This window comes from Brachypodium distachyon, chromosome 1 (genome assembly GCF_000005505.3).
Source record: "Brachypodium distachyon strain Bd21 chromosome 1, Brachypodium_distachyon_v3.0, whole genome shotgun sequence".
In the NCBI taxonomy this organism is placed as follows: Eukaryota; Viridiplantae; Streptophyta; class Magnoliopsida; order Poales; family Poaceae; genus Brachypodium; species Brachypodium distachyon.
Window position 1 is genome coordinate 12210437 of NC_016131.3, and position 13555 is coordinate 12223991.

Sequence of the window (13555 nt, forward strand, 5' to 3'; positions counted from 1 at the left end):
GTTATAGACCGTTCAATTCCATTCCATGTTGCCCTTTAACCAAACACTACATGAAGGTGGTTGTAGATCGTTCTTTGTCTATACTTATCTTCCGGTCTTTAACGGACAATCGGTAACCGCTCTTTTGACGACGCACAAAACACCCATTTTTTCATTGATTGCTAACCCCAGAAAGAGAATTAAGCTAGAATGAAGGGTATCGACCCAAGAGTTAGGAGGGGAGAAGCTAGCAAGGCTCGTCACCTCACGGACATCGGTTTGTAATGCTCAATTGAGGTTTTAACAAGTTCAGACATCAGCTGATAGCAATCATCCAGAATGCTAGTAGCAAACATCGCACGCTCGCTAGCATTGGAAGAACGCATGGTTTATATCTTCATCTCTGGTTTGCAAAGGTGACACCGTGGGTTTACCTTTGTGTGTTTATTAGCCAGACAGAGAGACACATCAATTTTCAAAGGAAAGTTTTTAACTTTTTGTATGGAAAGAGAGACTCCAAATTTTCTCCAAATCGAGGACCACTCATAATCGATGAGTTATATCTTCTTCCATTGGAATGTCGAAAAGAAAAGAAAACACCGTGCTAAACGGGCCACGCCGGTTCCGGCAACAGTCCATCTCAAATTCTCCATGCCCAAGCCCAACGCGGCCTCAATCCGAGCCCAACCAAACACACACTTGCGTGGATCCCATAGTTCTTGCGATGCACGGTGGTCAGTGTGAGACGTTGTTCAAGTGGCAAAAGGTGGGGCCGTGGCTTCCTGGCTGCTTGTCGCCGTGCGCACCGGCCGCCCGCCCCACCTCCACCTCCATCTTCCATGGCATCATCCCCCCTAGGACCCCTTCCTCCCCTCACGCAACCACCTCCCGTCCCCGTCCAAGCTAGCGGCTAGCCTGCCCTTCGTGCTCCCCAAACCCTCTTCGCTCCCCGGCCCCGCCGCCGACGAGCGCCATGTCCGCCCCTTCCACCTCATTCCCTTCCACGGCCTCGTTGTTCCTCGCCAGCGGCAGGCTCCCGCGGTTCCAATTCCAGTCCCTCCGCGCGCCCACCAAGCCCCCCTACCGCTTCCCCTCCCCTCCCTCTACGTGGCTCCGCGGCGGCTCGAGAACCCGCATGCTCGCCCCCATCTCCGCCTCCGCGCTGCCCCTGCAGGTGACGGCTGCTCCTCCGCCGGGAGTGGATGACGCCGGACGGTTGGTGGCCGCGAGGCGGGTCGCAGTGGCGCTGGCGTGCGGCGCGCTGGCGGCGGCTTGGTGCCGCCGGGCGCTGGCCGTGGCTGCCTCCGCGGCGGGAGCGGGTCGGGGGGCGTCCGGGGCGGTGGATGCAGCCGCTGGGATGGGCTGGGCGGCGCTGCGAGGGAGCTGGCCCACGGTGCTGCAGATTCTGCAGCTTCTCAGGGAGCAGGGTCTTGTTCTCGCCCTGTTGCTCGGCCTCTCTGCCTTCTTCTCTATGGCCGAGACCTCCATCACTACGCTCTGGCCCTGGAAGGTTCGTGCATTGCAAGTACCTGGAAATACATTTTTAACTTTCATGTTAGTACTTATTAGTATGTGGAATTGGTTCTGACGAATCATATAATTACGGTCGTTTCGTATGAAATCATCATATGCAATCAATCACTTCCTATGGGGCAAGATGGCTGGGGCCTGGCGAGGTAGCAATTCTCTGGGAGATAGTTATGACGATCGGGCAATGCCCATGCCAGGAGTGTCATTGGCAGCCTTGGTTGGCAGCTGGGCAGGGTGTTGCCGTCTTGCAGAGTTGGGCTTAGGGGATCAGCGAGGGCATGCTTATCGGCCTCTAAAATTTAAAAGGGAAGCCTCCCTCATATAACTAACCAATGAATAAGATGATTAAATAAACACTGCAGCAGGATAAGCATGATAATTAATAAAAAATATCCCCATTAGCCATATCCCTCTGATGCACCATCCAAACCCCATTCCACCACCAGCCCAAATCTGCAAACTGGCATCACCCTGAGCATACAACTGCTCCATCCTGCTCCTCATGATTTAAATTTATTATGTAATTACCGCCAAAGCAGCACAAGTATAGTGACACATACATGCCCATGCCAGGAGTGTCATTGGCAGCTGAGCAGGTTGTTGCAGTCTTGCAGAGTTGGTCTTAGGGGATCAGTGTTTGCATGCTTATGGGCATCTGTATGCATCACTACTTATGCTGCTTTGGTGGTGATTAGATAATTAATTTGCATCATGACAAGCTGGATGGAGGGGTTGTATGATCAGGGTGATGCCAATTTGCGGAGTTGGTCTTGGTGGTGGAACGAGATTCAGATGGTGCACCAGAGGGATATGGCTAATGTTTCGGGGGTTATCAATTGTCATGTTCATCCTGCTGGTGTTTGTTTTAAATTAATTATAATCCTCATCCTGCTGCAGTGTTTATTTAATTGTCTTATTCATTGGTTAGTTATATGAGGGAGGTAGCGCATTAGATTTTACCTTTTGGGGATCATGTGAGGAATGTAACATTTTGTAAGAAAATGTGTTATTGTCCCTGCGAAAGGTTGATCCATTCCAAGCAATATATAGATTCGTTCGCATCCTAATTCCATCAATTATCTGTTGGAATATTTGAAACTGCAATTTTTGCAACACTATCTTGGTACATTCGTAGTTTGGAAAAGAAAAATCAGCTCACACATTTTCCATCCCTTAGTGGCATATTAGTATATGTTCAGCGTCAAATTGGACCCCCCCCCCCCCCCCCGCAGCCCTGTTACCTTGTAAGAATTAGTGAAAGTACATTTTTGCCTTCCAGTTCAGGTCTATCTAGATCTTTTTTCCCCCAAAGAACTGTCTACAGATCTTGAATGTTATTCAATTATCTTCTAAAATCTCAACAAAGTATGAATGAAAATTTCATGTAGACATGTAGCATTTGTAATTCAAGACTTTAAGCTTCGTGTTGCGTGCAATCTTGTCTTTGGGTTTGAGTCCAAGGTTCAAGTTTAATGCATTGTCATTTTGAGTTTAATATTTGGGCATAATTAGGTGTTATGGTCATGAGTTAGTGCCAGAATCTCTCTCGATCAGCACATTAGGTCTAAAAGTTTGTTCCCAGCGGCTAAACGTTAAAGTGAGTAATAATACAGTCCTGAATACCTAGCAAGAAACATAGAAAGGCAATTCTGTTGTGTACAAGTTTGTGGGCCGTCTCCTTTCGGATCAAATTGCAGTGTTAACTCATTGTTTGTTGTGTTTTGGGTTTGATATGTATCCATTTGTTTCTTTTATTTATTAATAGAATGTTGTAAGATGATGGATCTCTTCTGATTTAATAAGCATATTTTCTGAAATTTTGCAATCCGGTTCCGTCAGGTTCGTGAGCTGGCTGAAAAGGAACCTGAGAATGGTGTTTTCAAAATGCTCCGAAATGATGTCACTCGCTTCCTGACAACAATACTCATTGGCACAACGTAATTTATGGCTTTTCTGTGTTGTACACTGTTTCTTGCAATAATTTTTTCGTCCTCCTAATTCTCTTCTTCCTCATATCCTGGAGATACTTTTGAAATAGTGTGGTCAACATTGGTGCGACGGCCATTGTTACTGAGGCGGCGACAGCAATTTTTGGCGAAGCAGGTGTCAGTGCAGCAACAGGTGTCATGACTGTATGTCTTCTATCTCATACTGAGCCTTTTTACTTAATGCTTATCTGCTTACGCAATGTGGATTATTCACTTTAACTGTGGAACCCTTCTGTTTGCAGGTTGCCGTTTTACTTCTTACAGAAATCACTCCCAAAAGTGTTGCAGTTCATAATGCCACAGAGGTTGCTAGGTTTGTAGTCAGGTGAGTGTTGTAACTTACTGTTCAAATACTGTTCTTATTTCATAGTACTTGAATATTACCATTTTGTATATCAGACCGGTTGCATGGCTTTCGCTTATCCTGTATCCAGTTGGGCGGATTGTTACTATTATATCTATGGGAATTCTAAAGCTTCTAGGCCTGAAAGGAAGAAGGTAGGGGCTTACATATTTTTATTTTACACCCCTAGCTGTAACTACATTGGATACAATTTTTGTAAGAGTATGCAGTTCTGAATCTTGTGCTTATATGCACTTATTTGCCTCAGTGAACCATTTGTTACTGAAGATGAATTGAAGTTAATGCTACGTGGAGCAGAGTTGAGTGGTGCAATTGCCGAAGACGAACAGGTTAGATAGTTAATAGTACGAGATGTAGTATTATTCTTATCTATATTTTTTCCTTAATTTCTTGTATCATTCAATGTCTAAGAATCTTCATTTACATCTTTGTATAATTTTTTCTTGTGGTACATATGTTGTTTCTTTGAGAAATGTAGGATCTCTGCATTATTTGAACTGCTATGTTAAAGCTTGCATGTAACCACATGTCCTGAGCACTTGGATGATGCCCATAATTATTTTACTACTACTTCTGTTAAGATGCTAGGAAGCAGAGCTTAAAACTTCAGTGTGATGAGGAAAAAGCCAGCCCTGATAACAACAGCACAATGTACATTATGTATCTTTCTTGTAGTATGCTACACTATTATAAATTTCTGATTTATCCCTGCTTGTGCAGGCCTAATTCCTTCCTATTTATTCCTGATTACTCAGTTCCGAGTCTTGTAACAGGATATGATTGAGAATGTACTGGAGATTAAAGATACACATGTCAGGGAGGTAATGACGCCTTTGGTGGATGTAGTTGCAGTTGATGCTACTGCAACACTGATTGATTTCAAAAACCTATGGGAAACTCATCAGTACTCTAGGTACTTCCAAGTCCCGCAACTGTGTCTTACTATGTATCTTCATGACTTGTCAATGACATCTGCACCTACTTCCAGGGTTCCTGTATTTGAGGAGCGTATAGATAATATTGTTGGAATTGTATATGCGATGGACATGCTTGAATATGTTGAAGAGGTCTATCTCTTGTTTACTACTTACATTACAAGATAATCAGGTTAGTTCTTATTTTGTCTGCACGATAGTTTTCTGAAGAATTGCCCATTTTGTTTTTCAAGGTTGAGAAGTTGAAGGAAATAACTGTGAAGGAAATTGCACATATGCCAACATACTTTGTCCCAGGTAATTGTTTACCTGGCTGTTTATTGTTTACAATTTACTAAGGGGTTTGTTCAGACTGAAACATGACTACATAACTAAATACTATCTTCAGCAGGAATCTCTTTGTCTTTTTTAATATTACTTTATTGAATGTTTTTAAAATTTTATATGTTTATGGCACTGATTATTTTTCTTCCTGCTGTTTTCCGCATTGTCATGGATGTAAAGTATGATCGTTTTTCATCTGGCAGATTCTATGTCTGTTTGGAACCTGCTAAGAGAGTTCCGGATCAGGCAGGTTCATATGGCAGTTGTCCTCAATGAATATGGTGGAACTATTGGTGTACGTACAGAAACCCATCCTTTATACTCTTTGCATTTACAACATAATCTGAACTCACTATTTGTTAATGATCTAATTTTGGGTTTGATCCAATATGGTTTTGCTGTTCTAGAAATATATTAATTCATCTGTCTTGCCACAGAATCAGAAATCCAACACCACTAACTCAACCAAATTGATTCCAAAATTGCTAACTTGGTTCCTGGAATTCATTTCATCTGGCACACTATGTTGATGAGTGATTTGATTCTTCCAGATAAGGTCATCTTTGTCTCGGTTATGATGATTCTGTAAGGCCATGTGTTTAGTGCAAAACTGTGCATGAAAAGGCAGTTTGGATGTACACCAAGATGCTACAACATGCTGCTTGGGTTCTGCTCGCCATGGGTGGATCCAGTGGGGGTGCCAGGGGCTAAAAAATACTAAATAACTTAGTTAAACCAGCAGCCTAGGGCCCATTCATGCGAACTAGCTAATTATCCTAACTTCAAGCTTACTAGGTAGTGCTCCTTGTCTTCGAATAGATCAATTCTTCTGGTCTCTACTTCGTAGTCATGTTTCTTTTAAGGACAATAAGCACACCACAGACAGTATAATTCTTTGATATATAACTTATGGACTCACCTTAACGGCTCAACCAGTAGACATCAGGATGACTTAAAATTCCATAGAAATTTTACTGGGTACCGAAGTATTTCTATATGGCTGGTTTTTGGTACGGTGTCCCCGCGATCCAGAGTTTTGGACTAGTGGTGGAGGGGCTGGCTGTGCCCAGTTAGCATGTCATTAGCACCCACGTGCCAAGCCTACGACATCTTCCAAGGTCACAAGTTGCCTCATGTCAACATACAATCTGCAGTGGCTCCTGGAAACTAGTGGTATAGACTGGACTTCTATAATCTTCCATCAGTTGTGTTGCACAACATAGGAGAGTGTTGAATTTCTTGTGGCACTCCATCACCCTGGCCATGCGCCTGAGGGAGAGGAGCCACCCAAGAGTTCCACTCAGTGTTGGCGACGAAGCTGCATGTTTAATAGGTCAGAGTTTCAGTGCATGGAGAGAAGCTATCCATTCAGCCTTGAAGCGATGCTATTGGAGTCAGCTGTCACACATTAGTTGGGATTACGCACAGCGGCCTTCTCTGCCACTGGCTGTGCTGTCGAAGAATTGGTTCCAACAATTGAGTCACGACAAGGCTCTGGCTCCACCTCGCCATTGTAGATGGGAAACTCCATCTGTTAGTAGCATATGAAGCTCTCATTACCGGACTTATGGAGGGAGAGTGGTTTGAGGTCATCCATCTGCAGGATGCCATCACTGGTGCAGCTGTCTGCCACTGATGCTGGATGTTCGCTGCTCCCATTTCTCCAGCTTGATGATCGCGAGGTGGTGTGTGCCCTTCTGCTTGCGTAGGTCTCGCACGGTGTTGGTGAAGGTGTCTACATTTTTGGTAGTACTCTGCTGGTCCTTGGTGAACAACTGTTGCATTTGTGATGAACGGCTCCCTTGTTTTTGCCAGCTGCTGCTCGAGCACTGGCGGAGCGTAATGGAAGCTAAACTGGGCCACAAACCACCCTTTCAAAAGTGCAAAGCACAAATGAATAGGCATGTTCAAGCCCAACTCACAACAAATCAGCCCAATCGTAATGAAAGAAGTCAGAACGCCGGAAGCCACCACGCACGCACACATGCTCGTCGCCAGCTTCTGTCTCGCAACGCATGGACTCCTCTGCTGGTTATGTTTTTCCAATTCACAAATCCCTAATCCCTAAAAAGAAATCCCAAATCTCTGATAGCGCCCTTGTTTCTGTCGACGTGATCGGTTCCTCCTCTTCTCTGAGTTCTCTTTTCACTTCTCCAGTCCTGCTTCTCAATCCCCTATTCTCCTTCTCGGCTTGACATTCTTCGGTTCGTTCTGGCTGACATTCTTTGTTTCTTCCTGATACTCTAGCATTGGTGGTATATGTAAATCAAAGGCTGTGCAACAAAATGGAAGATGATTTTCTTGCAGATGGAGTTGGTGTGAACAAGATAAATATATCATCTTGACATTCCCCTCTAATTATGTCTTATATTACTGGTAATTTTTTCATGCATATAGGTTTTGATATGGAGTTAGCCCCCTCTTATTTTTGCTCACGCTCCGCCACTCTCGAGGGTCATGGATGTGATAGTTCATGGTGGCTGATAACTAACTTGTCTCTGATACCAAGATGTCAAGTGGTGGGTGATTTGTGGTGGATTGGATCGCAGGGGGATAGCTGTGGTGTCTCTCCAGACAGACGTAGCCTTGGCCTCTACAGTGTGATGTTGGGTTTTCCTACTGCGATGGAGAAGATATGGATAGTCTTGCTTGATTCATTCATGCAAGAAGATGAGAAGCATCTCCCTAGGGGTTAAGCAAATAACAAACCTTGATATATATCTCTATAGGCTCTAAAAGTTCCTACCTTCAGGTGATCTTTATCCCTATGCTGCGCACCCCTCATGTGGCGGCCATAGGCATGGCCTGGCATGACGTCATCTCTTATACAGTTAGGTTCTGTGTTATTTAGGACAACAGATGACTAACTTATCCTTAGTTCCTTCTCTAGTTCTATTAGGTCGCTTTGCCATTTCCTATTGCTGCACGGTACTTCCTTTTGCTGTGCATGCCACTGAGCCCTCGTGGTGTTAATTTATAGTTTTATACACACAGCCCATGTGACATTTATTCCATCTTTCTAGAAAAATGAGAAAACTAGAATAAGAAAGTTAAAAAGCCTTTCTATCTGTATATTTGGTGCCCCACAACTCCAATGATCTTTATTATTTAGTTTCACACCTTTTTCTATAAAGACTTCAAATTAGATGAATAATTATTCTAATTCTAATTTTTATGCACAATCGACAAGATATCTCCTGACTAGTGCGCACCCATAGAAGCTGTAAAATGTTTTGACCACTCTAGTACTGTAGTACATCTTGGAACTTTTGCTTGCACATGTAGTTAGGCTGGAAACTAAAGCATCCTGTTGGAGTGACTATAACATACTGTCTTATGAAAACTTTGACCAAAATAGCTTCTAATTCCATTTATCCTCTCACATAGATCTTACTTTGGGCGTTCTTACTATAACAATTGCAGATCGTGACATTAGAAGATGTGGTGGAAGAAATCGTTGGTGAAATCTTCGACGAGAATGATTCGAAGGTGATTATTTTAGGAACTTTTCAATCCGATCTGTGAATTTAGTGTTCAGTGTCTTTTTTTCTTCCTGCTATTATATGTGCCTTTTTTTTACATACTTATGGATATGGAAATGGTGAAAGGCAGTAATACATTTTTTTGTTTATATTTCTTTTCTCCTTGTATTTATATTTTATTAAGAGGTGACATTTCATGTTGACTGAGGAATTTTAATCAGTAGATTGACTGTACTGTCAGGGTAATTACAGTAAAGAAGAGAGCCACGATGCCATGGCTTGAAGGGCATGAGATACTAGGGGTGTGTCTGGGACAGCTCCAGCTCCACAGATTTGGTGGAGCTGGTCATTCAACGCTCCACTTTTTCGTGGAGCTGGAGCTGAGAGGACTTTGAAAATGTTTAGTAGTCTTGTCTTGTTGCATTCCCGAATTAATCACAGCTCCAACTCCACTAAAAAGTTTTTATCTCATCAAAAGTGAAGCAATGAATGCCAGGACGCCATGGCTTGAAGGGGATGAGATACTGGAGCCATAGCTGACACCACAGTTTTAAATAGCACGCTTTAGCTGCGGTAGCCGTCTTATGCAGGGCACAGCGATGTAGGCTATAGCTAGCTTTAGCATCAATTTTTGGACCGCCGTTAAATGGCTGAGCGCACTATTTAAAACTTTGGCTGACACCGACTAGGACTAAGTTGACATTAACTTGTTATTAAGACCGGCAGGATTCAATATCCTGACTTTTCTGTTGCTGGAATCGGCCAAGTCGAACTGGTTTTGCATGTCTTGGTGGATAACTCACAGCACGTCTTTTTTCATCATCAAGGAAACTAGGAGCTTTGTTAGTCTCTCATTTCCTTATGCTACTAATTTACCCTTGCAGGAGGAAATCCAGAAGAAAACAGGTAATATAGTAATGCTGGAAGATGGAACTTTTTATGTTGATGCAAACACATCAATAGATGATCTATCTGAAGAGCTTGGTGTTAAAATACCAGAGGTATATTCCTCATTGATCATAGCAGCTTCTACATGCTCCATTGAGTGCTGAGATTAGTCCATGCCATATTAAAGACCTGCTCTTGTGTTTGTTTATGTCAATACTTTTTAGATGCCATTCTCTTTTAAATCATAGCTGTTACTTCCAAGGGTTAAATTAAATGCCATGTATTTCACTGTGAGACGCTGGGTTTGGAGATGTGGAACACATGCTGAGCTCTGGTCTGGGATCTGGTATAGAAATAAGCAAGTTGTAATTCCGAGGGTATGCACCGTAGAGGTATTACAGTTTGTTCTAGCAGGTGCAGGAAGCACCACAGCAATGTGTTGGTCACTTCATCTTCCCTCACTGGTTCACGAGCGATGCTGATCGCAGTATGCACATGTGCTAGCCCCACAACAAGGTCGGAGCCTGATGCGGCAGCATCCAAGCCCTTTGCTCCATATTTGGAGCTGTATCAGCACGTACAAAAGAGGCTTATCTGTCCCAAACCAGGGGTCGCCAGTGGATCACCACTGGGGAAGCATTTGGTAGGGAGCTAGGGTTTTGATCGGGCATGAGCAATCATGGGCTTTGATACCATGTCAAATAGAAAGCTTGTACTGTGTAGTGGGCCCAAATGGGCTGATATGCAAGAGCTATACAGAATGAAGGAAACTTAAAAGCCGTATGGAAGAGACTAATAGGAAATCATATCATTTGTGCATGATTTCATGTCGTTTTGAAGGTTATTCAGATGCACCTATGCTAATGATTAATGGTTAATTGATAGTATATGCAGTAAAATCATTTGACTCATGCTAAGTAATGGAACTTCCTAGATTGTGAAGTCTAAAAAGAAGTGGAGATCTATTCCTCCTTGATTGGCACTTCAGTGATTTGGTTTTTTCTGATGATTCCTGCATAAAGCATCTGCCAACCTTAGAAAAGTCTGGAACTTGAACTATATTGTAGAAAAGGTTTTAATGGCAAATGTTCCTGGCAATCATCATATGCTGCTGTGTAGTTCAGTTATGATAATTTCTTTTTGGATTGACTGAAGTCATGAAGTGCATGGAAATACGTCTATTTGCAGGGCCATCAATATGAGACTGTGTCTGGTTTTGTTTGTGAATCCTTCGGGTATATACCAGAAGAAGGTGGGAAAATGCTTGTCATACTTGAAAGGGACAAAAGAGAAGAAAATGATGAATATCAGGACGAAGGATCTGATCACCAAGATGACCGAGAAAGAACTCAAGCTTATGAACTCGAGGTAATTGTGACAATACTTTGCTTACATTTTTTTATAGAGCAAGATCTTGCACCAGTTCTTTGCTACCACAATGATCTAGTATTCCGAGCTTTCATTGTTTTCACTAGAAAAGACCCCACTAGAAATTTACTCACTTTAGTTGCATGAACCCAGTTAAAATGTATAATTTCAGAAGGACCAGAATGGTCACATTGGCCAAGATTTTATCACACAAAAATGCCTATTACTCAAACCTATCATCTGACATCAGTCTAGGTGCTTGACTGTGCAAAAGTTACTGAAACATATTCATGAACGCAAATGCCTGTCGTTTGTGCATCTTTGCTGTATCTGTGCCATTTGTATAATTGTATTGCATTATGCCTGTAAATATCGTGTCGCTGTATATGGTGTATGTTTGATGATTTGGTTCATTTGTTTATTTTGTTTCCATTTATCATTTCAAAAATAGAAAACTGATGTTGAATAATCAGCAATAGAGCAATGACATGTTAGTTTGGCTCAGCTCATTTTAAGTAATGGAGCAACCTAATGTTAGTTTGGCTCAGTTCATTTTAATTTTTGAATTTAAACTGTAAGAGATGCACGATTGCATTCCGACAATATATAGATACATATATTAATTTTAGCAAGGTGAGGCACCGGAATGCGACCTTCGGGGATCAAACTCTGGTGGGCAGACAACATACCTCGCTGGGCTGACTACCCAAGCTAAGCTTGGTTCTCCTCAGTTTATTTTAATTGCATTTGGTGGAGTATCCCAGTGCCTTGCTACTTGTAATTCGGATTTTCAGCTGCCAATGAAATGATATGTTTATTATATACTTCAGGTATAGTGGAAATTAGCTAGAAACTGGACGTTCCTATCTAGTTATTGGAAAGCGGCCCAGATCTTGGAAACAACCTACTTCTAGGTTTTGTAGCCTTGCACTCTTCCCCAATATAAATTTGTAGTAAAATGACTAATTCTCTGATGCATGAATGAAAGAAAGATACTGTATTATAATGCTAAGTTTCAATTATATTGGAGTATCAAAATTAGGAGCAAAACATTATAAATTATCTTTCATGTCTTCAGTAGCTTTTGGAGTGAGATGTAACATAGTAACCAAACTACACCTATATTCACATAACTAACAGAGATAAACACAACAGTAACGCAAAATGATGGATGCTGAATTGCTGATACTTGTTATCGCTTGTCTTTCTTTTTTCCTTTTCTTCTCAAGGAGTTTTAATCTTTCATGTCATACCAGAAAATATTAACCATGCAATATATCGATATTGAGAATCTACTTCTTCAAGTTGTGTTTAAGCCTCATTCAAAACCACACGATGAATAGCTCACATCCTTGGTTTGGCTGTTGGCACCCAATGTTTTTTCATGAGCATGCCACTCCCAAAGTTTCTTATACAGTTTAATTCAGTTGTATCAGCAGCTATTCAGTTATGATGAATCGATAGTTTGTGCTTATATTCTAAATGAGCGGCATTTATGTATTTTAAGCTGTTTTTACTATGTTTCTGATTATTTGCTAAACTGCTCTTCTGAATGTCTCAATTACATGCAGATACTCGAAGCTAATGCAAGAAAGGTCAGCAAAGTCAGTTTCAAGCCAATAAGCAGCGAATGTGTAGACGTTGACAACAAGGGTGTGAACAAGCTGATGTCAAAAAAGATTATCAAACGAAAGAAAAAGGACTCTGGTGATTCTTCCGATAGTGATGATGACGACGTGTGTCCTGATATAACAGAAAATGGTTGCCCTGCAGAGCTAGTTTCATACTCGAATGATAAGAGTGCCGAACTGGAAGATGCTGGCAGCTCTACCGCGACAAGGTGACAAAGAAAACAACCAGCACCATTGTACTACAGGCAATAATTACAGCTCACCACCCTCCTGCCCCTTGTTACAATTACAACCAAAGAAAAGAGAAGAGGATCATAGTAGGCTACCAAAAACAGCGATAGTAACACTGAGGAGACCGAGAAGGCTAGCAGCACAACAGCTTAGGACAGCATTTCTAAGTAGCAGTAGTAGTAATCTAGAGGTGCAGTGAGGTGTCGACATCAACTTCACCGGAGGCCTTACTGGGCCACAGGTCCATTGCAAGGGAATCGCCGTGGAGCTGGATGGTTTTACACTCACAAGCTGCGGTTGCCGGCACCACTGGAAATAAGGCAGCGGTGCCACCCAGAGGCCTGCATGGGTACAACAGCTCCGGGTGGAAGAACCATCTGACCGGCGCCTCCCTTGGAGCAGCAGCGGCGGCGGCGTTACCGCTGACACCCTGAAGGAGTTCGGCTTCACGGGGAGTGAGAATCTGTAGAAGTCTCACCTCCCGCTTCTCCTTGATCCTCTCCAGCTCTCTGAACCTCTGCTGCAGCAGCGCGATGGAGGAGAACATCACCGTGCCTTCGTTGCTCTGCATCCCCATTGATGATGATTGACGAAGAGAGCTGTGATGATTGACTACTCTTTGAGTTTGAGTTTTGGTTTTCGTTTGTCTGTCTGTCTAACTTGCTTCCTGGGTGCGTGTGGGGCTCGTTGTCGAGGGGTGCTGATGGTAGTGGAGGTGGAGCATGTGCGTATTTATAAGCAGCAAGTTTTTGTCCCGATGCAGCTCGTCCTCTTATGGTCGTGTTGCAAGTTGGTTTAATTCTTCCTTCCATTATTTGATGCTATGTTATGGGAT

At 42.7% G+C, this 13555-nt stretch overlaps 2 protein-coding genes across 2 annotated transcripts; one reads left to right on the forward strand and one right to left on the reverse strand.

The window, feature by feature from the left end:
- Nucleotides 1-771: 771 nt before the first annotated feature.
- LOC100842621 (DUF21 domain-containing protein At1g55930, chloroplastic) lies at nucleotides 772-12796 on the forward strand. The gene is made up of 14 exons (XM_003562274.4): nucleotides 772-1489; nucleotides 3349-3446; nucleotides 3548-3641; nucleotides 3740-3822; nucleotides 3897-3995; nucleotides 4109-4190; nucleotides 4635-4774; nucleotides 4850-4928; nucleotides 5030-5093; nucleotides 5324-5415; nucleotides 8544-8609; nucleotides 9487-9603; nucleotides 10679-10858; nucleotides 12430-12796. Exons 1-14 carry the CDS (start codon nucleotides 953-955, stop codon nucleotides 12700-12702), a joined length of 2004 nt encoding a protein of 667 aa, XP_003562322.1. The 5' UTR covers nucleotides 772-952; the 3' UTR covers nucleotides 12703-12796.
- LOC104583009 lies at nucleotides 12705-13555 on the reverse strand. Its single transcript, XM_010234653.2, has one exon. The coding sequence runs from the start codon at nucleotides 13295-13297 to the stop codon at nucleotides 12905-12907; it is 393 nt and encodes a 130-aa protein (XP_010232955.1). The 5' UTR covers nucleotides 13298-13555; the 3' UTR covers nucleotides 12705-12904.

Excerpts from the sequence above, each read along its gene's own strand:
- LOC100842621 (XM_003562274.4), top strand. The coding sequence starts at position 953 with ATGTCCGCCCCTTCCACCTCATTCCCTTCCACGGCCTCGTTGTTCCTC. Across the intron at positions 1,490-3,348 it reads CTACGCTCTGGCCCTGGAAG|GTTCGTGAGCTGGCTGAAAA; the intron begins GTTCGTGCATTG and ends CGGTTCCGTCAG. Across the intron at positions 10,859-12,429 it reads CTCAAGCTTATGAACTCGAG|ATACTCGAAGCTAATGCAAG; the intron begins GTAATTGTGACA and ends AATTACATGCAG.
- LOC104583009 (XM_010234653.2), bottom strand. The coding sequence starts at position 13,297 with ATGGGGATGCAGAGCAACGAAGGCACGGTGATGTTCTCCTCCATCGCG.